This window comes from Staurois parvus, unplaced genomic scaffold (genome assembly GCF_062004578.1).
Source record: "Staurois parvus isolate SC_StPar_1 unplaced genomic scaffold, SC_StPar_1.0 ptg003158l, whole genome shotgun sequence".
Taxonomy (NCBI): Eukaryota; Metazoa; Chordata; class Amphibia; order Anura; family Ranidae; genus Staurois; species Staurois parvus.
In genome coordinates this window covers 181,681-204,497 of record NW_028320954.1, presented here as the reverse complement: position 1 = coordinate 204,497, position 22,817 = coordinate 181,681, and the positions used below count along the sequence as shown (strand labels likewise).

At 48.1% G+C, this 22,817-nt stretch overlaps 1 protein-coding gene across 2 annotated transcripts in view; it reads right to left on the bottom strand.

Moving 5' to 3' along the window:
- The window catches only part of LOC149428531 (myotubularin-related protein 11-like), a 136,964-nt gene that overhangs the window by 72,091 nt on the left and 42,056 nt on the right, over nucleotides 1-22,817 (bottom strand). For both annotated transcript variants that reach the window (XM_089667295.1, XM_089667294.1), the window contains exons 3-5: nucleotides 15,589-15,725; nucleotides 5,415-5,487; nucleotides 680-822 (exon numbers count right to left, since the gene is read on the bottom strand). In XM_089667295.1, the coding sequence (XP_089523421.1) occupies nucleotides 680-822; nucleotides 5,415-5,487; nucleotides 15,589-15,725 (353 nt within the window). The remainder of the gene's footprint in view (nucleotides 1-679; nucleotides 823-5,414; nucleotides 5,488-15,588; nucleotides 15,726-22,817) is intronic.

Below are 22,817 nucleotides of genomic sequence, written 5' to 3'. Positions count from 1 at the left end.
TAAGCTGCAGTTATCATACTAAGGAGCCTCAACTCTGGCTCATTATATTTCTGACTAGTACATGACCAACTCCACGGAAGTAAGAGCGGTACCTGTCAAATTCAGGTACCCGCTCCCCACCTCCCCAAAGGTCAGCAGTCATCCATAAGGTCGGAGCTGAGCGGCCGGCCCGGTATTCTGACACGGGGACGGTGGAAATACCAGACCGGCCACTCCATATTCGCTCCATAAGACGCACTGACATTTCCCCCCCTTTTTTGGGGGGAAAAAAGTGCGTCTTATGGAGCGAAAAATACGGTATGTTGTGATCACTTTACCGCTATTATTCTGCGCTTCACTGTATATGCATTTTTCACTTTATGATTTTCAGTGCTGCATTATTTATTTATTATGTCATTTTGAGGACACAGGTTCATCCGTAATGCCAGCTGCTTTCATATAATCAGTCGCTCGCTTGCCAGAGTTTTCATTCTGTGTAATGCACGCAATTGCTACATGGTGCAACGGGTTTTTAATGGTTAACACAGGCATTGGAAAAGACAACATGCCTTTGTTAAGCGATTTACCATGAGCGGCCGCACTACCAACACAGTCTTCCAAAAGAAAGCGATTTTTCATCACCCATTAACCAGCTTCAAAAAGGGAAACCTTTCATGTAGTGCAAACTATTGAACCTTACAGTGTAGGCCTCAGTCTTCAAGCCGTTGTCGCTGAAGTGGAAGTGCATTAGGCGGAATCCTCGATAATGGATCATAAGTTCCTCCGGGACAAACTTCAGGCTCAGCGAAGGAGTAACAACCTTTACTTTACTCTGTCCGGCCACTAAACGTCCAGGGAAAAGGAGAGAAGATGAGAATCGATGGACAATATCAATCAGGCCAGCATGAATGAAGAATGCTTACAGTCATTTAAAGCTTAACTCCGGGCACAACCTTCCTCAACAGCCGCCAAGGATAGAAATCCATACCCTGCAGGGGAGCAATAAACAGAACTCGCAGGTAGCTGTCACATGATAGCAGGGCGCTGGCCCAATCAGCTACAGTCATGGCCAAAAATACTGGCACCCCTGCATTTCTATCAGATAATGCACCACTTCCCCCAAGAAATGGTTGCAATGACAAATGTTTCGGCATTCTCGTGGTTATTTCTTTTGTTTGTATTGGTATGACACAAAAAAGTGGAGAAACAAAACGCCAAATCTGACACATTCCACCCAAAACCCCAAAAATGGACTGGACAAAATTATTGGCACCTTCTCAAAGTTGTAAGAAATAATTGCATTCCAAGTTTGTGATGTTCCTGTGATTTGTCATTAAACTCACCTGTATGCAGGGGCGGACTGACCATCTGGAAACTCGGGCACTGCCCGAGGGCCCGGGGTCAGTAGGGGGCCCCATGAGATGCCCCTGGTACCTTTTTCATAGGCTTTTTTGAGTTTGGGCAAGGACACAGGGGCCCCATGATCCCCTATTGCCCGGGGGACCCATGAGTTGTCAGTCCGCCCCTGCCTGTATCAATGACCAGGTGCTGCCAATATAGAGGTCACACCGGCAACCAGATAAAATGGTGAAAAATTGACTCAGCCTTTTTGTTGAGTGTCTTTGTATGCCACATGCAGAAGAGAAAGAGAAGCAAAGATTTGTCTGAGGATTTGAGAACACAAATTGAGGAAAAGCATGGACAATCTCAAAGGTGACAAGTCCATCTGCAGAGATTATGTTCCTGTGTCCACTGTGCGCAACATTGTCAAGATGTTTACAGCCCATGGCACTGTAGCTAATCTCCCTGGACATGGTCGAAAGAGAAAAAATTGATCAAATATTGCAATTATGGATTGTTCAAATGGTGCATAAAGAACCTCGACCAACTTCCAGACAAATTCAAGCTGACATTCAGGTTCAGAGTACAACTGTGTCAGCTCCCACTATACTTCACCATCTAAATGAAAAGGGACTCTATGGTAGGAGACCCAGGAGGAGCCCACTGCTGACACAGGAGCATACAAAAAAGCCAGATTGGAGTTTGCCAAAACTTACCTGAGGAAGCCAAAATCCTTTTGGGAGAATGTGCTGTGGACAGACGAAACAAAATGGCAGCTTTTTGGTAAAGCCCATCATTCTACTGTTTTCAGAAAAAGCAATGAAGCCTTTACAGAAAAGAATCCAGTCCCTACAGTCACACATGGTGGGGGGTCGCTGATGTTTTGGGTTTGCTTTGCTGCTTCAGGCACTGGATGTCTTGGCCGCGTGCATGGCATTATGAAATCTGAAGACTACCAAAGAATTCTGGGGTGCAATGTAGGGCCCGGTGTCAGAAAGTTGGGTCTCCGTCAGAGGTCATGGGACATCCAGCAGGACAATGACCCAAAGCACATGTCAAAAAGCACCAAGAAATGGTTTCAAACAAAGCTGTGGAGAGGACTGACCTGTCCAGCAATGAGCCCAGATCTCAATCCCATAGAGCTCCTGTGGAGAGATCTCAGAACAGCAGTTGGGAAAAGGAACCCTTTGAATCTGAGAGACCTGGAGCAGTTGGTGAAAGAAAGCGTGGTCCAAAATCCCAGTAGAGAGGTGGAGGAAACTCATTGATGGTTACAGGAAACCATTGATTTCAGTTATTTTTTCCAAGGGGTGTGCTACCAAATATTACATGGAGGGTGCCAACAATTTTGTCCAGTCCATTTTTGGCGTTTTGAATGGAATGTGTAACATTTGGCTTTTTGTTTCTCCACTTTTTTTTGTGCCATACCAATACAAACACAAGAAATAAACATCAGAATGCCGAAACATTTGTAATTGCAACAATTTTCAGGGCAAAGTGGGGCATTATCTGACAGAAATGTGGGTGGGGCAAAATTTTTGGCCATGACAGTATAACCAGAGGAGTAATCCACCCCCCAGCTATGCATAATAAAGGGGTGAGGAATGCTCTTGACATCATTGACCAGATATGGCCACATGACCAAAGTTGGACGATGCCATTGATCAAATAGGGCCATGAGGCAGCATGACGTCAATGGTGTCACCAGCATGCCTACCCCTTTGTTACATGTGTCCGCAGGGTGGGGAATTCCATGGCTGCAGCTGATTGGTCCGGTGGCCTGCTATTGTGCCACAGCTTCCAGCAGGTTCAGGCTTGAACCCAAGTGATAAGGCTTACAATGTGACTGTACAATCAACTTTGAGATCTACCAAAACTATATAATATGAGGACATAGCTAGTCCATTCCAATCAATTTGTATCCAATCAGGCAGGTCCTTGTTTGGCAGATCTAATGGAGATTGTACAATCAGATTTTAATGTGTGTGGTGAGCTTAAAGTGTTCAGAAAAAATGTAAAAGTGAGTTAACATCGTACACTCTGCCCACCTCCCTGGTACCCGCTGTATTTACCTCCGGGGATGCTGGGCTGAGGGATGGACCAGAGAAGAGTGCGGATTTCAGATCTCAGGACCACTGGACTGGCTGCATGAGCAGTGACAGTTCATCATCCCTGGAGGTAAGTACAACAGGGACCAGGGGAAGGTGGGCACGGTGTACAGCAGTGGTGGTCAACTTTCTTAATATGGGCGGGGCTCAAGCACAGCCCCCAACATCACCAGAGGGTAGCACATAAAATTCAGGGAATATTTAGTGTCAGTGACAGTAGATACACAACAGGATATAGTCAAAGACTTATGGCATGATACAGGAAATGGTCAGAGACTGTGAACATAATACAGGAGATGGTCAGAGACTGTGGACATAATACAGGAAATGGTCAGAGACTGTCGACATAATACAGGAGATGGTCAGAGACTGTGGACATAATACAGGAAATGGTCAGAGACTGTGGACATAATACAGGAAATGGTCAGAGACTGTGGACATAATACAGGAAATGGTCAGAGACTGTGGACATAATACAGGAAATGGTCAGAGACTGTCGACATAATACAGGAAATTGTCAGAGACTGTCGACATAATACAGGAGATGGTCAGAAACTATAAACAGGATACATGAAATGGTCAGAGACTGCAAACAATGATACAAGAAATAGTCAGAGACTGCAGACATGATACAAGAAATGGTCAGAGACTGCAGACATGACACAAGAGATGGTCAGAGACTGCAGACATGATACAAGAAATGGTCAGAGACTGAAGACATGATACAAGAGATGGCCTGAGATTATGGACAGGATACAAGAAATGGTCAAAGACTGGCGATATAATACAAGAGATGGTCAGAGGTTGCAGACATGATACAAGAGATGGTCAGAGACTGTGAACACAATATAGGAGGTGGTTAAAAACTGTGGATATAATACCAGAGATGGTCAGAGACTGCAGACATGATACAAGAGATGCTCAGAGACTGTGGACATAATATAGAAGATAGTCAGAGACTGCACATGATACAAGAGATGGTTAGAGATTTTGGACAGGATACAAGAAATAGTTAGACTGGGGATATACTACATGAAATGGTTATAGACTGCAGACATGATACAAGAGATGGTCAGAGACTGTGGATATAATACAAGTGATGGTCAGAGACTGCACACATGATACAAGAGATGGTCAGAGACTGTGGACAGGATACAAGAGATGGTCAGAGACTGAGGACAGGATACAAGAGATGGTTAAAGACTGGGGATATACTACAAGAAATGATCAGAGACTGCAGACATGTTACAAGTGATGGTCAGAGACTGCAAACATAATACAAGAGATGGTCAGAGACTGCAAACATGATACAAGAGATGGTCAGAGACTGCAAACATGATATAAGAGATGGTCAGAGACTGTGGACATAATATAGGAGCTGGTCAGAGACAGTGGATATAATACAAGTAATGGTCAGAGACTGCACACATGATACAAGTGATGGTCAGAGACTGCACACATGATACAAGTGATGGTCAGAGACTGCAAACAGGATACAAAAGACAGTCAGAGCAGACATGCTACAAGAAATGATCAGAGACAGCAGACATGATATAGGAAATGGTCAGAGACAGCAGACATGCTGCAGGAGACTGTCAGAGACTGCAAACATATTACATAAGACTGTCAAAATCACTGCTATAACAGGGCAGTAGGGAAACACAGATTAGCTTCTGTAGGAGTCCCAAGGGCCATACAAACAGTGCCAAAGGGCCACAGGTTGGGCATTAGGGGTGTACGGTGTTAGGTGAACCAACCCTTTAAGACTGCCCCATTGCATTAGTACAAGAGTGGAGAATCAGATCCCCCCAGATCCCAGTCTCTGACGGCTCCTCTTTAGTACACAGCGCACTGCAGGCCATAGCGCACCCTTGGCTCCCGGTGATGAACGGTTGCCTCCTCCGTTCATTGTACAAACGTGTGCAGCCAGTGGTGGGGGGGGCGTACTGCGCTGCTCTTGGCAAGTTACAAGGTGGCTGCCCTTACCTGCCAAAATCCTGTCAACGCAGGGCAGGGCGATGTCGTTGTCATTGTCGAATAACGCCTCGCCGTAGGAATCCTGCCATAGAAACACACGTCTCGTTAACTCTTACATATCCTGAATGCAACAAACAACATGTAAAGGAAATGGCAATGCCTGTGTTACCCAAAGCAACCAATCAGAGCCTGGCTGATGCCTGGGGTTACAAAGCGAACACCTGATTGGCTGAGAGGAGTAACACAGGCAATAAAGCTGCACGCACGCCGGGGATTTGAGACTGAAGCTAGCGTGAAATGCTGGCGTTTTCCATGCCTGGGGAGTCGCAGGCGCCACATATAGAAGGGAAGGGCTCTGTGGACTTGGACTTAGGTTGATGCTTTCGCATGAACACCCACCTGCGCACAACGCAGAATTTCCTCTTTCAGGATTACGTCGTGTGCGCATGCGCGTTCACACCTAAGCCTTTTGAGGCGTGCAAAATCACTATTTTTGGATGCGTTATTCACCACGCACATAGCGCACTCTACTGCGTCCAAAAGCCGCAGACGCGCCAAAGTAGCTCCTTAGTGCGTTCAACTTTGCGCATTTTCTTAAACGCGTGTCTGATGACTGCGTCTAGGGTGCCATTAACAAGGAATGGCGTGGCAAGGGCAGCACGCGGTCATGCGTTTAGTCAATGCGCAATTTTGCGTGCGTTCGTGAAACGCTCTGGTGTGAACAGGGGCGGACTGACCATTTGGAAACTCGGGCACTGCCCGAGGGCCCAGGGTCAGTAGGGGGCCCCATGAGATGCCCCTGGTACCTTTTTCATAGGAGTTTTTGAGTTTGGACAAGGACACAGGGGCCCCATGATCCCCTATTGCCCAGGGGCCCCATGAGTTGTCAGTCTGCCCCTGGGTGTGAATGGAACATAGAAGAGGCCCAATGTGGTCCAGGTATCACAGGACACTACATGGGGGCCAAGGGTGGGGAACAGCGAACCACAGCGACTAGATGGGGCCTACAGGACATCCACTACCAAGGCCATTAGTGTGGAATAACGCTGCCCGCCTTGGTTGCTATGACAACCGACAACCACATGGAAAGTCTGTGTGTGAGATGACGCCTGCAGGGATTGCCCCGATACAATGTGATGGTATATCGTTACTGTCCGGGACAGGCATTACAGAGGACGGCCCCAGAGGAGGGAGAAGGGATACAGCTCAGTCATGTGACCGGGGCGGGGCTGACACGGTGCCATGTGACCTGCTGCTGTACAGAGGAGTGTGAGGTGAGCGGCACTTGAGACAGCAGAGAGGAGATAGAGAATGGGGGGCTATAATGGAGAGAAGGGGTGTGAACTGGGAGGGGCTCTAAAGAAAGGTTGGGGGGGGGGGGCTCTGAAGTGAGTAAATGGAGGTTCTGAATTGGGGGCAGTGCTGAATTGAGGGAGGCTGTGAAATAGAGGGGGGGCTCTGGAGTGATGGAGGAGTTCTGAATTGGGGGTGTGTGGATTGGGGGGCTGTGAAGGGGGTTCTGAATTGAGGGGGAACTCTGGAGTGAGGGAGGTGTGAAGTAAGGGGGGTGTCTGAAGTGAGGGAGGTGTGAAGTAAGGGGGGTGTCTGAAGTGAGTGAGGGAGGTGTGAAGTAAGGGGGGGGAGTTCTGAAGTGAGTGGGGCTCTGAAGTAAATTAAGGGGGGTCTGAATTGAGGGGGGTCTGAATGGAGTGGGGCTCTCAAGTAAATGAAGGGGGGGGCTCTGAAGTGGGGGCGGTGCTGAACTGAGGGGGCTGAAATGAGGGGGTTCTGAAGTGTGATGGGGGCTCTGAATGGAGTGGGGCTCTCAAGTAAATGAAGAGGGGGGCTCTGAAGTAAGTTGGAGGTGCTGAATTGAGGGGGGCTCTGAAGTAATTTAGGAGGGTGCTGAAGTGAGAGAGGCGGGAGTTATGAATTGAGGGGGGTGTGATGTAAATTTGAGGGGTTCTGAATTAAGGGGGGCTGTAAAGTGAGTGAAGGGGGTTCTGAATTGATGGGGGCTCTGAAGTAATTTAGGAGGGTGCTGAAGTAAATGAAGTGGGGCTCTGAAGTGAGTGGGGGGGAGTTCTGACTTGAGGGGGGTGTGATGTATTTGAGGGGGGTTCTGAATTAGGGGTGCTGTAAAGTGAGTGAAGGGGGTTATGAATTGAGGGGGGGCTCTGGAGCGAGGGAAGAGTTCTGAATTGAGGGGGTGTGACGTGAGGGGGGTTCTGAATTGGCATGCTGTAAAGTGAGTGAAGGGGACTCTGAATTGAGGGGGACTCTGAAGTGAGTGAGGGAGGTGTGAAGTAAGGGGGAGGGGTGAAGTGAGTGGGGGGGGAGTTCTGACTTGAGGGGGGTGTGATGTATTTGAGGGGGGTTCTGAATTAGGGGTGCTGTAAAGTGAGTGAAGGGGGTTCTGAATTGAGGGGGGGCTCTGGAGCGAGGGAAGAGTTCTGAATTGAGGGGGGTTCTGAATTGGCATGCTGTAAAGTGAGTGAAGGGGACTCTGAATTGAGGGGGGCTCTGAAGTGAGTGAGGGAGGTGTGAAGTAAGGGGGGGGGTGTGAAGTGAGTGGGGCTCTGAAATAAATGAAGGGGGGTGTGAATTGAGGGGGGCTCTGAAGTGAGTGAGGAGGGGGCTGAGATGAGGGTGTTCTGAAGTGTGAGGGGGGCTCTCTGAATGGAGTGGGGCGCTCAAGTAAATGAAGAGGGGGGCTCTGAAGTAATTTAGGAGGGCGCTGAATTAAATTAAGGGGGGCTCTGAAGTGAGAGAAGGGGGAGTTCTGAATTTAGGGGGTGTGATGTATATTTGGGGGGGCTGTAAAGTGAGTGAAGGGGGTTCTGAATTGAGGGGAGGGTCTGAAGTTAGTGAGGGGGGGCTCCTACTCCTGGTGGGATTTACATTTGGGGCCCCAGCACTGCAGCCACTATTTGATCTCCCCTCCCCAGCTGTGTCCCCATGTAATGACAGGAAGTACACTGTGCTGGGTGACAACACTGACTGTAGGAACACTGTAGATTGAGTGTCAGAACGGTGTCAGTGACTGTGGGAGGATCACATTATTTATGACACAAAGACTGCATGGTATACAATTGTCCAATACACCACACATGCTCCAACCACCCTGTACCTACTTTGGGTTCCCTCCTGAGCACCCGCCTGCTCTGACTGGGGGGGGGACGGTCAGCAGCCGTCCATAATATGCTGAATCTTTCCCCTCTCTGACTGAAATCCAGGAACGATTTATTCCCACAATTCCATACTTCCAGGTAGGACCAGTGTATGGGGTATAGGGATCTCATGCCTCAGGAAACCTCTAGGGCGGTGCTTCTCAACCTTCCTAATGCCGCGACCCTTTAATACAGTTCCTCATGTTGTGGTGACCCCCCCCCCCCCCAACCATAAAATGATTTTCGTTGCTACTTCATAACTAATTGTGCTAGTATTAGGAATCGTAATGTAAATATCTGACATGCGGGATGTATTTTCATTGTTACAAACTGAATATAATTAAAGCATTGTGATTATTCACAAAAACAATATGTAATTATATATTGGGAAATATTTTTACCACCCCCATGAAAATACATCTGCCGCCAATAATGATGATTACCCCACCCCCTCTATAATGACCTGTCACCCCCATAAAAATACATCTGCCCCACCAATGATTACCACCACCCCTCTCTATAATGACCTATCACCCCCATAAAAATACATCTGCCCCCAATAATGATGATTACCCCACCCCCCTCTATAATGACCTATCACCCCCATAAAAATACATCTCCCCCAATAATGATTATCCCACCCCCCTCTATAATGACCTATCACCCCCATAAAAATACATCTGCCCCCAAATAATGATTACCCCACCCCTCTCTATAATGACCTATCACCCCCATAAAAATACATCTGCCCCCGAATAATGATTACCTCACCCCCCTCTATAATGACCTATCACCCCCATAAAAATACATCTCCCCCAATAATGATTACCCCACCCCCCTCTTTAATGACCTATCACCCCCATAAAAATACATCTGCCCCCAAATAATGATTACCCCACCCCCCTCTATAATGACCTATCACCCCCATAAAAATACATCTGCAACCAATAATGATGATTGCTCCACCCCCCTCTATATTGACCTTTCACCCCCATAAAAATATATCTGCCCCAAATAATGATGACTACCCCACCCTCCTCTATAATGACCTATCACCCCCATAAAAATACATCTGCCCCCCCCAATAATGATGATTACCCCACCCCCCTCTATAATGACCTATCACCCCCATAAAAATACATCTCCCCCAATAATGATTACCCCACCCCCCTCTATAATGACCTATCACCCCCATAAAAATACATCTGCCCCCAAATAATGATTACCTCACCCCCCTCTATAATGACCTATCACCCCCATAAAAATACATCTGCCCCCAATAATGATTACCCCACCCCCCTCTATAATGACCTATCACCCCCATAAAAATACATCTCCCCCAATAATGATTACCCCACCCCCCTCTATAATGACCTATCACCCCCATAAAAATACATCTGCCCCCAAATAATGATTACCCCACCCCCCTCTATAATGACCTATCACCCCCATAAAAATACATCTGCAACCAATAATGATGATTACTCCACCCCCCTCTATAATGACCTATCACCCCCATAAAAATACATCTGCCCCCCAATAATGATGATTACCCCACCCCCCTCTATAATGACCTATCACCCTCATAAAAATACATCTGCAACCAATAATGATGATTACTCCACCCCCCTCTATAATGACCTATTACCCCCATAATAATACATCTGCCCCCTAATAATGATGATTACCCCACCCCCCTCTATAATGACCTATCACCCCCATAAAAATATATCTGCCCCTCAATGATTACCCCACCCCCCTCTATAATGACCTATCACCCCCATAAAAATACATCTGCCCCCAATAATGATGATTACCCCACCCCCCTCTATAATGACCTATCACCGCCATAAAAATATATCTGCCCCTCAATGATTACCCCACCCCCCTCTATAATGACCTATCACCCCCATAAAAATACATCTGCCCCCAATAATGATTACCCCGCATAATAACTTATCACCCACCATAAAAATACATATGCCCCCAATAATGATGATCCCCCCCCCTCTATAATGACCTATTACCCTCATAAAAATACATCTGCCCCCAATAATGATGATTACCCCGCCCCCCCTCTATAATGACCTATTACCCCCATAATAATACATCTGCCCCCAATAATGATTACCCCCCCAAAATAATCTGCCCCTCATACCTATTAAAATGCCCCCCCAAATGATAGTTTGTCTGCCCTTCTCCCCCTCTATAATAATTTATCACCCCCGGGCATGACATCAGCCACGTTCAGGCAGTTCATGGGGTCGGGTCGTTCAGGGCTGGAAACTTCGGAATAATCGGAGCGGCGGGAGATCTCCGTAGAAATCCTCCGCTTCAAACAACTGCACGCGTTTCGGCACAAAGCCCAACCAATCAGGGACGGACCGGTCTACCAATCAGCGAAGGCAGAGGGAGTTAAATCCCCCTCCCTGGAGAGGGGGGCGTGCCCGGGATTGATTGACACGTGTCTGACAGCTACGGATTGTATAGATTCTATCTGCCTGGAGACGGTGTCTCGGTTCCTAAGACCATTGGAAGTATGTGTTTTCCGATGGTCTTAGGCGACCCCTGTGAAAGGGTCGTTCGACCCCCAGGTTGAAAACTGTTGCTCTAGGGGAAGTTGGAAATTGGTGTAAAATTCAGCACTACTACAGTGATGGCCACAATCTGCCTGACTGCAAACTGACTACAGGGGGTCATTCGCTCAGCGCTGCCACCATTCACACTTGTGTTCTCTCTCTTTTTTTTTTTTTTTTCAAAGAATGCAAGGGGTTCTCTGATTGGATGAGGTGGAGAGATGACATCCCGAGCTCCACCTCATCCAATCAGAGAATGCCTTGCACTCATTGAAAAAAAATACAAAGCGTTCTGTGGATGGCAGAAGTGCCAAGTGAGAACTACCCCCCCCCCCAAGCCACTCAGCACAAGACTCATAAGGCTGTGACAGGTAGTAGCACCGACTACTACAGCACTTGTCAGCTGCCACAGTGCCCCCCTTAGGTATGGTCTATGTATGCTTACAGTGTACCCAGCTGGACCAATGCAAGCATGCAGTAATGGTCACACCTGGAGTTCAGATTTAATATTCGTGCACAGAGGGCCATACAGCATAAAAACTCGGCCATATTTCTGTACCCGGGAATGTCAGGTTCAAGTAGAGTGAAACTATATCGGGGAGGGGCACAGAAGATTTTTTTTTTTAACTAATAAAGATTATAGCTGACATCTTGTGGGGTCAGATCTTAATGTCATTCTAAAGGTTAACTTTTTAAAAAAATTTTAAATATCAAACATTTTATACTTACCCGCTGTGTGCAGTTTGTTTGCACAGAGTAGCCCAAATCCTCTTCTTTTTAGGTCCCCCCACCAGCAGTCCTGGCTCCCCCCCTCCCTGCCCAGTGACCCTTAAGCCTCTTGCTATGGAGGCACTCAAGCAGGCTTGCTCCCGAGCCGTGCTCCTGTGCATGGACATTGTCTATTCACACACAAAGCGCAGCTCCCGCATGGTCGCAGGGCACATACAGGGTGGCCCCGTTCACTTGAAGGGGTTGCAGTCGGGAGGTGCTACACCCAACGAAAGCAACAGGGGGGGTATGATCTCTGCTTTGCTTCGTGGTCACAGCCCCGATTGCTGCTTGTGCAGGGTAAAAATGCAGCAACTGCAGGGTTTTACTGCCCCTCAACCGCTGGTACGAATGAGCCCTCAAAACCCATAGCATCTCTTTATAGGCAAAAAAGGGAAAGGTATTTTTAGTAATGAATTTGCTTGCATAGCAACTTTGTTTGTTTTCTATCAATAGCACATGATAGTGAGGCATAGAATGGAATCATAGTCCGGCCCTGACCTGCCAGTTGGTTGCTATGGTTACAATTTGCATAAAACCCCAGGAATATAAACTGCCATTGACTGATCAGTCAGCAAAGGGATAAAACACTATAGAAAGCTACACAAAGTTAAAGCTGAACTGCAGGTATTGGTGCTGCCTGGACCAATGTAAGTATACATGTTCCATCCCTGTGGGACCTGCTGTGAACGTGGATGATCACTGTAGTAGTTGGTGCTGCTACAGTAATTGTTCTGGTCCTGCAGGTCTTGTGCCAAGCGGCTGCCCTTCTGCATAGTGACTACAAGGGGTCCCTTTCTTGGAAAAACTGCCATTTACAGAACACATTGGAGAAAGTAAAGGAAGGAAGCACCAGAATAATATTTTGCTGCAGATAAAAAGTTTATGAAGATTGTGACGTCACCACGCCATCCATTCAGAGAACAGCTGGTACTCATTATTATTATACAGTATTTATATAGCGCCAACGGTTTGCTCAGCGCTGTACATTATAATGGGAGACAATACAGCAACAATACAATACATGAGGAGTTCGAGGGCCCTGCTCCTTGGAGCTTACAATCTAGGAGGGAGGGCAGAGTGGTACAGGAGGAAATAGCTGTGGGGGATGGAGTGGTGGGAAGAGCGGAGCAGATCAGCAATTAGGTGAGGGCGGGGTAGACTTCTCTGAAGAGATGGGTTTTCAGGGTGCGCCTAAAGGTGAGGAGGGAAGGTGACAGTCTGATTGGGGTAGTGAGTTCCAGAAGATGGGGGAAGCCCTGGAGAAGTCCTGGAGATGAGCATGGGAGGAGGAGACCAGGGAACTGGAGAGTAGGAGGTCTTGTGAGGAGCGGAGAGTACGTTTTTGGTGGTAGATGGATATCAGGTCGGTGATATAGTTTGGGGCAGTGTTATGAACAGCTTTGTACGTCAGTGTTAATATTCTCATTGAAAACAATACTGTGGAGCTGATTTACTAAAATTGGAGAGTGCAAAATCTGGGGCAGCTCTGCATAGAAACCAATCAGCTTCCAGGTTTTTTGTCAAAGTTTAGTTGAACAAGCTGAAGTTAGAAGCTGATTGGCTCCCATGCACAGCTGCACCGGATTTTGCACTCTCCAATTTTAGTAAATCAGCCCCGCAGTATTGTTTTCAATGAGTACCAGTTGTTCTCTGAATGGATGGCGTGGTGACGTCACAATCTTCATAAACTTTTTATCTGCAGTAAAATATTATTGTGGTGCTCCCTTCCTTCCCTACTTCTAGATACCAATTATCTCGGACTTTCATGCACTTATTGACGCCCTACTAAACCAGACTGGTCGAAAGGGCCTCCTGTAATACCCTTGGTGGAATTCTTATATGCAATTAACCGCTTGCCGCCCTGCCACTGTGTATATACGTGTGCAGGGCGGCAGTGGAGCGCAAAACCACGTTTAAAAACGGGTTCCGCGCTCCCGACACTTTCGCCGGCAGGGGGCGCGCGCGCGCGCTCCCGCCGACCCGCGGGTGACACTATTTGATCCAGGAGGGATCAATCATTAGATTTCAGCCAGTGATTTCTGGCTGAAATCACATGATCGGTCCCTGTCCTATCCTGTCCTGTGTTGACATACACAGGGCAGGATATGATGTCATTCTTCTCTGCCTGGACACATTCCGTTCCAGACAGAGAAGAAGACATCCAAACAGTGAGTACACAAGCACTACACTACAGTTAGAACACTCTAGGACACATTTAACCCCCTGATCGCCCCCCCCCCCTCCAGTTAACCCTTCACTGCCCTGTCACCAGTGTTACTGATCAGTGAAGCGATTTTTACTGATCAGTGTCGCTGGCGACTTTCGATAGAGTTAGCGCCCCTCCCAGATAGCGCCAGATTGCCCGCCAGTACACCAGTAATCCCGTTTAACCCCTTGATCGCCCCCCCCCTCCAGTTAACCCCTGCACTGCCCTGTCACCCAGTGTCACTGATCAGTGAACCAATTTTTACTGATCACTGTATCAGTGTCGCTGGCGACTTCCGATAGAGTTAGCGCCCCTCCCAGATAGCGCCAGTTTGCCCGCCAGTACACCAGTAATCCCGTTTAACCCCTTGATCGCCCCCCCCAGTTAACCCCTGCACTGCCCTGTCACCAGTGTCACTGATCAGTGAACCAATTTTTACTGATCACTGTATCAGTGTCGCTGGCGACTTCCGATAGTGTTAGCGCCCCTCCCAGATAGGGCCAGTTTGCCCGCCAGTACACCAGTAATCCCGTTTAACCCCTTGATCACCCCCCCCCCCCCAGTTAACCCCTTCACTGCCCTGTCACCAGTGTCACTGATCAGTGAACCAATTTTTACTGATCACTGTATCAGTGTCGCTGGCGACTTCCGATAGTGTTAGCGCCCCTCCCAGATAGCGCCAGATTGCCCGCTAGTACACCAGTAATCCCATTTAACCCCTTAATCTCCCCCCCCCCAGTTAACCCATTCACTGCCCTGTCACCAGTGTCACTGATCAGTGAACCAATTTTTACTGATCACTGTATCAGTGTCGCTGGCGACTTCCGATAGTGTTAGCGCCCCTCCCAGATAGCGCCAGTTTGCCCGCTAGTGCACCAGAAATCCCATTTAACCCCTTGATCGCCCCCCCCCAGTTAACCCCTTCACTGCCCTGTCACCAGTGTCATTGATTACAGTGAACAGATTTTTACTGATCACTGTATTAGTGTCACTGGTGACTTCCGATAGTGTTAGCGCCCCTCCTAGATAGCGCCAGTTTGCCCGCTAATGCACAGGATTTTTTTTACCAAAAACATGGAGCAGAATACATTTTGGCTTAAATTTATGACTAACTTTGAGTTTACGATATATTTTTTATAGCTGAAAGTAGAAAATATTGGTTTTTTTCAAAATTTTTGTGGTTTTTTTGTTTATAGCGCAAAAAATAAAAAGCGCACAGGTGATCAAATACCACCAAAAGAAAGCTCTATTTGTGTGAAAAAAAGGACGTAAATTTTGTTTGGGTATAGCATTGCATGACCGCGCAATTATCATTTGAATTAGTGCAGCGCCAAACAGCAAAAAAAGGCCTGGTCATTAAGGGGGGTAAATCCTCTGGGGCTCAAGTGGTTAACATGTGTTGCCAGCCGTACTTACTTGGATGCAGTTTGCTTCAACCATAGAGAAAAGCCCGTCCTCACCTGAGGGGAGCGTATACAGTCTGGCCGGAACGCAATCCTGTAGCTGGTGCAGTACAAGGTGCCATAGACTTCACGGTGGCCATCTTTGAAATGCATGCGTTTTCTGACTCTCAGCGATTCTTCATGGACATGTTCTCCTAAGGAGAGCAAAGACCTCTTTATAAGATAATCCTAGTTTTAATAAAGGGTGGATAGAAATCTAGTCGAACCTATATACAGTGTGTGTGTATATGTATGTGTGGAAACTGCATTTATTTTTCGACATACTCCCCTGCTACGTTTATACACTTAAAGTGGAGTTCCAGCTGAAAAAAAAAAAAGTTGGTAGCTACAAAAACTGTAGCTGCTGACTTTTAAAATACAGCCACTTACCTGTCCCTCGGTCCAGCGGTGTCCTCACCATGGCTGGTTTCACCGGCCGTCTTCTCTCCCTGGCGCCGGCATCTTCAGTGTGGGCACCCGGCTGTGACAGCTTGCGGCTTCACAGCCGGGTGCCCACTGCGCATGCGCAAGAAGCGCTGAGCTTTGTGAATGGCCGCGTAGTCTTCTATGGCCGCGTAGTCTTCTGGGACCTGTCGCGTGTCCCAGAAGACTACGGGGAGGACAACTTCCGCTTCTGATCACCGTAGGCAATTGAAGCAGAAGTGGGAGCGGGTACCTGTCAAATTTTGGTGCCCGCCCCCCCACAGGTGCCAATCCTTAATGGGGAGCAGGGGACAAAGACTTAAAGCGGAACTTCCCCTTTTGGGTGGAGCTTTGCTTTAACCCAGCGATGAACTAATGCCTGGAAAGCTTCAGCATAGAAAGATTTGTCAGTACGCCTGAACCATCCTGGGACAGCCAGATTCACTTCCTCATCATTGTGTTCACCGTTCACACAAAAAGTTTCGTCTCTTGTGCGATTTCACAACAGGTTATGCGTCGATGATCCAGGATCAAGCGTTCCACCCGCTGAATGTTCACAGGAATGACTGCTGTGGGTTGGGAACCACCATGGCCGGGACTGTCACTGATGGACGGAAAGCCATCTTTGAAATGTTTACACCATTCAAATGTTTTACTGCGGTTGAGCTTCTCATCACCGTATTGTGCTTGAAGTCTTAGATAGTCGTAGATATCCGCGGGCTTTCCGCCTTCGTTCACAAGAAACTTCATCGTCACACGCTGTCCCATGGACGCACTAACACTGTTGTCAGCGACCTTGGTTAACGGTCCCTGGACTGGTCCATGATGTGTACCACCTCTCAGTAATAGGACACATTTGCCACTTACTACTGCGTGTAGTACCACCACGCTGGCATCCCTTTTTATACCTGGAAAATGAAAAGTCCCGGGTTGATTTGAACACCCCACTTGTGTGTATGTATTTGTATACACACTGTATTGCTAAAAGTATTGCCCCCCCCCTCTAAATCACTGGATTCAGGTGTTCCAATCCCCTCCATGGCCACAGGTGTATACAATCAAGCCCCTAGGCATGCAGACTGCTTCTACAAACATTGGTGAAAGAATGGGTCGCTCTCAGGAGCTCAGTGACTCCAAGCGTGGTCCCGTGATAGGTGGCCACCTGTGCAATAAGTCCATCCGTGACATCTCCTGGCTACTAATTATTCCACGCTCAACTGACAGTGGGATTATAACAAAGTGGAGGCAACTGGGAACAACAGCAACTCGTAACATGACACAGCGGGGTCAGCGCATGCTGAAGGGCCCAGAAGTCGCCAACTGTCTGCAGAGTCAATAGCTAAAGACCTCCAAACTTGGTGTGTCCTTCAGATGAGCCCAACAACAGTGTGTAGAGAGCTTCATGGAATGGGTTTCCGTGGCCGAGCAGCTACATCCAAGCCTTACATCACCAAGTGCAATGCAAAGCGTAGGATGCCGTGGTGTAAAGCACGCCGCTACTGGAATCTAGAGCAGTGGAGGCGTGTTCTCTGGATTGAAGCGATCTGATGGACATGTCTGCGTTTGGTGGTGGCCAGGAGAACGGTACTTTCCTGACTGCATTGTGCCAAGTGTGAAGTTTGGTGGAGGGGGGATTATGGTGTGGAGAGACTGCGAGCCAGGCCTCCTCCCCCGACATCAGTGCCTGACCTCACAAATGCACTTCTGGAAGAATGGTCCAACCTTCCCATAGACACCCTCCTAAACATTGTGGACGGCCTTCCCAGAAGAGTTGAAGCTGTTATAGCTGCAATATTGAACCCTACGGACTAGGACTGGGAGGACATTAAAGTTCATGTGCATGGAAAGGCAGGCGGCCCAATACTTTTGGAAATAAAATGTATATATGACAGATTGCCTGGCACCCCGACTGGGTATCTCTGCCAAACTACAGCTTCCTCCACTCTGGAACCAGAATGTAGCAAATGTACCCCAAACATCTGACAGAACCAATGTTGGAGTAAAACAAGAACTGATTATTAACAAGCAGCACAGCATTTATACACAAAAACCCTCCCCCTAGACAGGTATGGAACACATTACAAGTCCCAGGAGAAAAGTACATTACACAAACAATCAAACACAAGAAAATAATAGACTCCTTCCCGGCACCTAGCAGTCTGGTCTCTGGAGGTGATTAAACAAAGTGAGAGCTTAGCACCTAAACCTAATTACAGCAAACAATAGTTGATGCCAGGAAACCTGTTATAGAAAATACATTTTTTTAACCCCACATATGCCAGAATTCAGGCGCTGCACATCCATCCATTATGCACTAGATGCCACGGGGTCCCAAAAAACAGTCCCTCTAGCCCTAATTGCATGGAAAAGGTAGCTGGTATAATTTACGGCCAGCCGGGTACCCAGGGAAGTGATATAACGTTCTTGGGGAAAAGTTACTTTTTAACCCCAATAGGTGGGTCTCTGTAGTCCTCCGCCCACAGTCATTGGGAAGGAGGCTGGCCTCCAAGAGCCCAAGTCATGGTGGTTTCTGTGAATATATATATATATACACACTATAAAGGAAGGTACTCGCTTATGATGGTGCCCTAAGGACAATGGGGTGGATTTACTAAAACTGGTGCACTCAGAATCTGGTGCATGGTAGCCAATCAGCTTCCAGAATTCCTTGGAAACTCCCAGATCACCAGAACTAGTGCCCTCTTTGGAAGAAACAGTTCTCCTCCCTGTCAGCCCCTGCACACAGCCATGCACAGAAGTGTGCTTACAGTGAAGCACTAACACACAGCCCCCAGTAAAAGAGCACACCGTTAACCCTTTGGTTGCCCCTCATGTTAACCCCCTCCTGCCCAGTGCCATTAGTACAGTGTCAGCGCTTTTTATTAGCTCTGATCACTGTATTGGTGTCACCGGGGATGTCAGTGTCAGAAAGCCCGCCGCAGTCCTGCTATAAGTCGCTGATGGCCCCCATTACTAGTAAAATTTAAACATTCCAGTATATATACCGCCATTTGCAAACGTTATAACTTTCACGTAAACCAGTTAATTTACACGTATTGGGGTTTTTTTTTAGTGAAGACATGGAGCAGAATACATTTTGACTGTAATTTATGGCGAAATTTAATTTTTTAAAAGTTTTCTACTAGACATGTTTAATAGCAAAAAATAAAAAATATTGTTTTTTTTTTCTCAAAATTGTCGGTCTTTTTTTTTTTAACAGCACAAAAAAGTAAAAAAAACGCACAGTTGATCAAATACCACCGAAAGAAAGCTCTGTTCATGGGGAAAAAATGATGTAAATTTCAATTGGGTGCAGCGTTGCATGGCCGGGCAAGTTAAAAATAACACAGAGCCGTAAGACAAAAAATGGTCTGGTCAGGAAGGGGGGTAAAGTGGTTAAAGTGTTACTAAACCCCGGACCCCGCATTCACTGTATCCGCTCTCCCTGGACCCCGCATTCACTGTATCCGCTCTCCCTGGACCCCGCATTCACTGTATCCGCTCTCCCTGGACCCCGCATTCACTGTATCCGCTCTCCCTGGACCCCGCATTCACTGTATCCGCTCTCCCTGGACCCCGCATTCACTGTATCCGCTCTCCCTGGACCCCGCATTCACTGTATCCGCTCTCCCTGGACCCCGCATTCACTGTATCCGCTCTCCCCGGACCCCGCATTCACTGTATCCGCTCTCCCCGGACCCCGCATTCACTGTATCCGCTCTCCCCGGACCCCGCATTCACTGTATCCGCTCTCCCCGGACCCCGCATTCACTGTATCCGCTCTCCCTGGACCCCGCATTCACTGTATCCGCTCTCCCTGGACCCCGCATTCACTGTATCCGCTCTCCCTGGACCCCGCATTCACTGTATCCGCTCTCCCTGGACCCCGCATTCACTGTATCCGCTCTCCCTGGACCCCGCATTCACTGTATCCGCTCTCCCTGGACCCCGCATTCACTGTTTCCGCTCTCCCTGGACCCCGCATTCACTGTATCCGCTCTCCCTGGACCCCGCATTCACTGTATCCGCTCTCCCTGGACCCCGCATTCACTGTATCCGCTCTCCCTGGACCCCGCATTCACTGTATCCGCTCTCCCTGGACCCCGCATTCACTGTATCCGCTCTCCCTGGACCCCGCATTCACTGTATCCGCTCTCCCTGGACCCCGCATTCACTGTATCCGCTCTCCCTGGACCCCGCATTCACTGTATCCGCTCTCCCTGGACCCCGCATTCACTGTATCCGCTCTCCCTGGACCCCGCATTCACTGTATCCGCTCTCCCTGGACCCCGCATTCACTGTATCCGCTCTCCCTGGACCCCGCATTCACTGTATCCGCTCTCCCTGGACCCCGCATTCACTGTATCCGCTCTCCCTGGACCCCGCATTCACTGTATCCGCTCTCCCTGGACCCCGCATTCACTGTATCCGCTCTCCCTGGACCCCGCATTCACTGTATCCGCTCTCCCTGGACCCCGCATTCACTGTATCCGCTCTCCCCGGACCCCGCATTCACTGTATCCGCTCTCCCCGGACCCCGCATTCACTGTATCCGCTCTCCCCGGACCCCGCATTCACTGTATCCGCTCTCCCCGGACCCCGCATTCATTGTATCTGCTCTCCCCGGACCCCGCATTCACTGTATCCGCTCTCCCTGGACCCCGCTTTCACTGTATCTGCTCTCCCTGGACCCCGCATTCACTATATCTGCTCTCCCCGGACCCTGCATTCATTATATCCGCTCTCCCCGGACCCTGCATTCATTATATCCGCTCTCCCCTGACCCTGCATTCACTATATCCGCTCTCCCCGGACCCCGCATTCACTGTATCCGCTCTCCCCGGACCCCGCATTCATTGTATCCGCTCTCCCCGGACCCCGCATTCACTATATCCGCTCTCCCCGGACCCTGCATTCACTATATCCGCTCACCCCTGACCCTGCATTCACTATATCCGGTCTCCCCGGACCCTGCATTCACTATATCCGGTCTCCCCGGACCCTGCATTCACTATATCCGCTCTCCCCGGACCCTGCATTCACTATATCCGCTCTCCCCGGACCCTGCATTCACTATATCCGCTCACTCCTGACCCTGCATTCACTATATCTGGTCTTCACGGACCCCGCTTTCACTGTATCTGCTCTCCCTGGACCCCGCATTCACTATATCCGCTCTCCCTGGACCCCGCATTCACTATATCCGCTCTCCCTGGACCCTGCATTCATTATATCCGCTCTCCCCGGACCCTGCATTCATTATATCCGGTCTCCCCGGAGCAACATGGAAATGCAATTATTTTAGTAAATATAAACTGCTAAATACCTTTTCTCATCAGCAGTATATAGCAGGTTTGTGACTTCTATCAGTGTCCAGCAGAGCACTGGTTAAAGCTTGTAGGAGGAGTTTTCATTCTCTTCTCACTGCTCTATGGGAGTGCATAACCTCTGACCCTCTGTCTGGACAGTGCTGATTGGCCCTGTGCTGATCACATGCATCCTCCGAAGAAAAAGAAAAAACTCTCTAGCAGTAACACAAAATTGTTGTGTGCAGAGTGTCCCCCAAGGCTGTTAAGTATCAGGAGATGAAATGGGGAACGTGGAAAAAGGGGAGGATCAGAGAAAACAGGATCAAACATCCTTTTTACACAATGCACAGGATTACCCCTTAAGTTCCTCAGTGAGTATAACAAGCATGCTTTACTGCATATACAGACTGATTTTATTGATGAGGGTTTAGTAACCCTTTAAGGACTGGATCACCCCATAATCACACAGGAAGTGTTCCATATTCCTACGCGTTCCTGTGCTGTTCAATTTTGAAGCCCATTTATGGGCTGCAAATCGCAACAGAACACACAAAAAGTAGTGCTTTTGCTACTTTTGTAAAAAGCACATGGCACTGCAATACCATATGATCTGGTGCTGCAAAATATAGTGCGTTTTTGGGGTGCCGTGTCGACACCCACAGCAGATCTCACAGGCAGTGCGTTTTGAACACGGTGCGAGAAACGCACACAGAACATGCCTTTCCTGAACTGTGTTCTGGTGTGTACCGGTCCTAAGGAAGAAAGAGTTTTGTGCGTTGCAGTGCCATTCAGTTTTAACCACTTGCCGTCCGGACCATGTATATAAACGGCCGGACGGTGGCAGTCCAGGGGCGGGTTGCTGTTCATAAACGGCACCCGCCATTATGGACTGTGCGCGCTCCCTGGGAGCATGCAGCACCACGATCTGGTGCCCACTATGTCCTCCGGACACAGTGGAACACCGATCATCGTACGGGACCTCTGTGCGAGGTCCTGATCATGTGATCACTGATTGGCCAATCAATGATTACATGCAGAGTAGTAAGCAAGATGTCACTTCTGACATCATTGCTTACTTCGTGTGAAATCTCTGAATGATCACTGAGGTCACATGGTACAAGGCTATTCACAACAGCCTTGTACCATGTGACAAGCTGTGACCAATTACAGCTCTCACAGTAGTTCTCAATGGCTGCAAGAATGCAGCCAGAGAGAATGAGAAATGATTGCTTTTACAGCCTTTATGGGTGTAAAAGCAATCTGTAAAAAAAAAAAAATCTTCATCAACCCCCACAAGTAGTACAGTGTCACTATGGTGACACTGTACTGCTAGGGTGACGGTATGTTAAAAAAAACCCCACAAATAATATAAAAAAAAATAGAAATGTAAAACAATTTTTAAAAGTTATAATTTTTGGTTATAAACTAATTTTGGGTTAGTTTTTTTTCCTAAAAAGATAACGGAATACATTTTGGCCAAGATTTATGATGAAATATTATTTATTTGCAAAATTT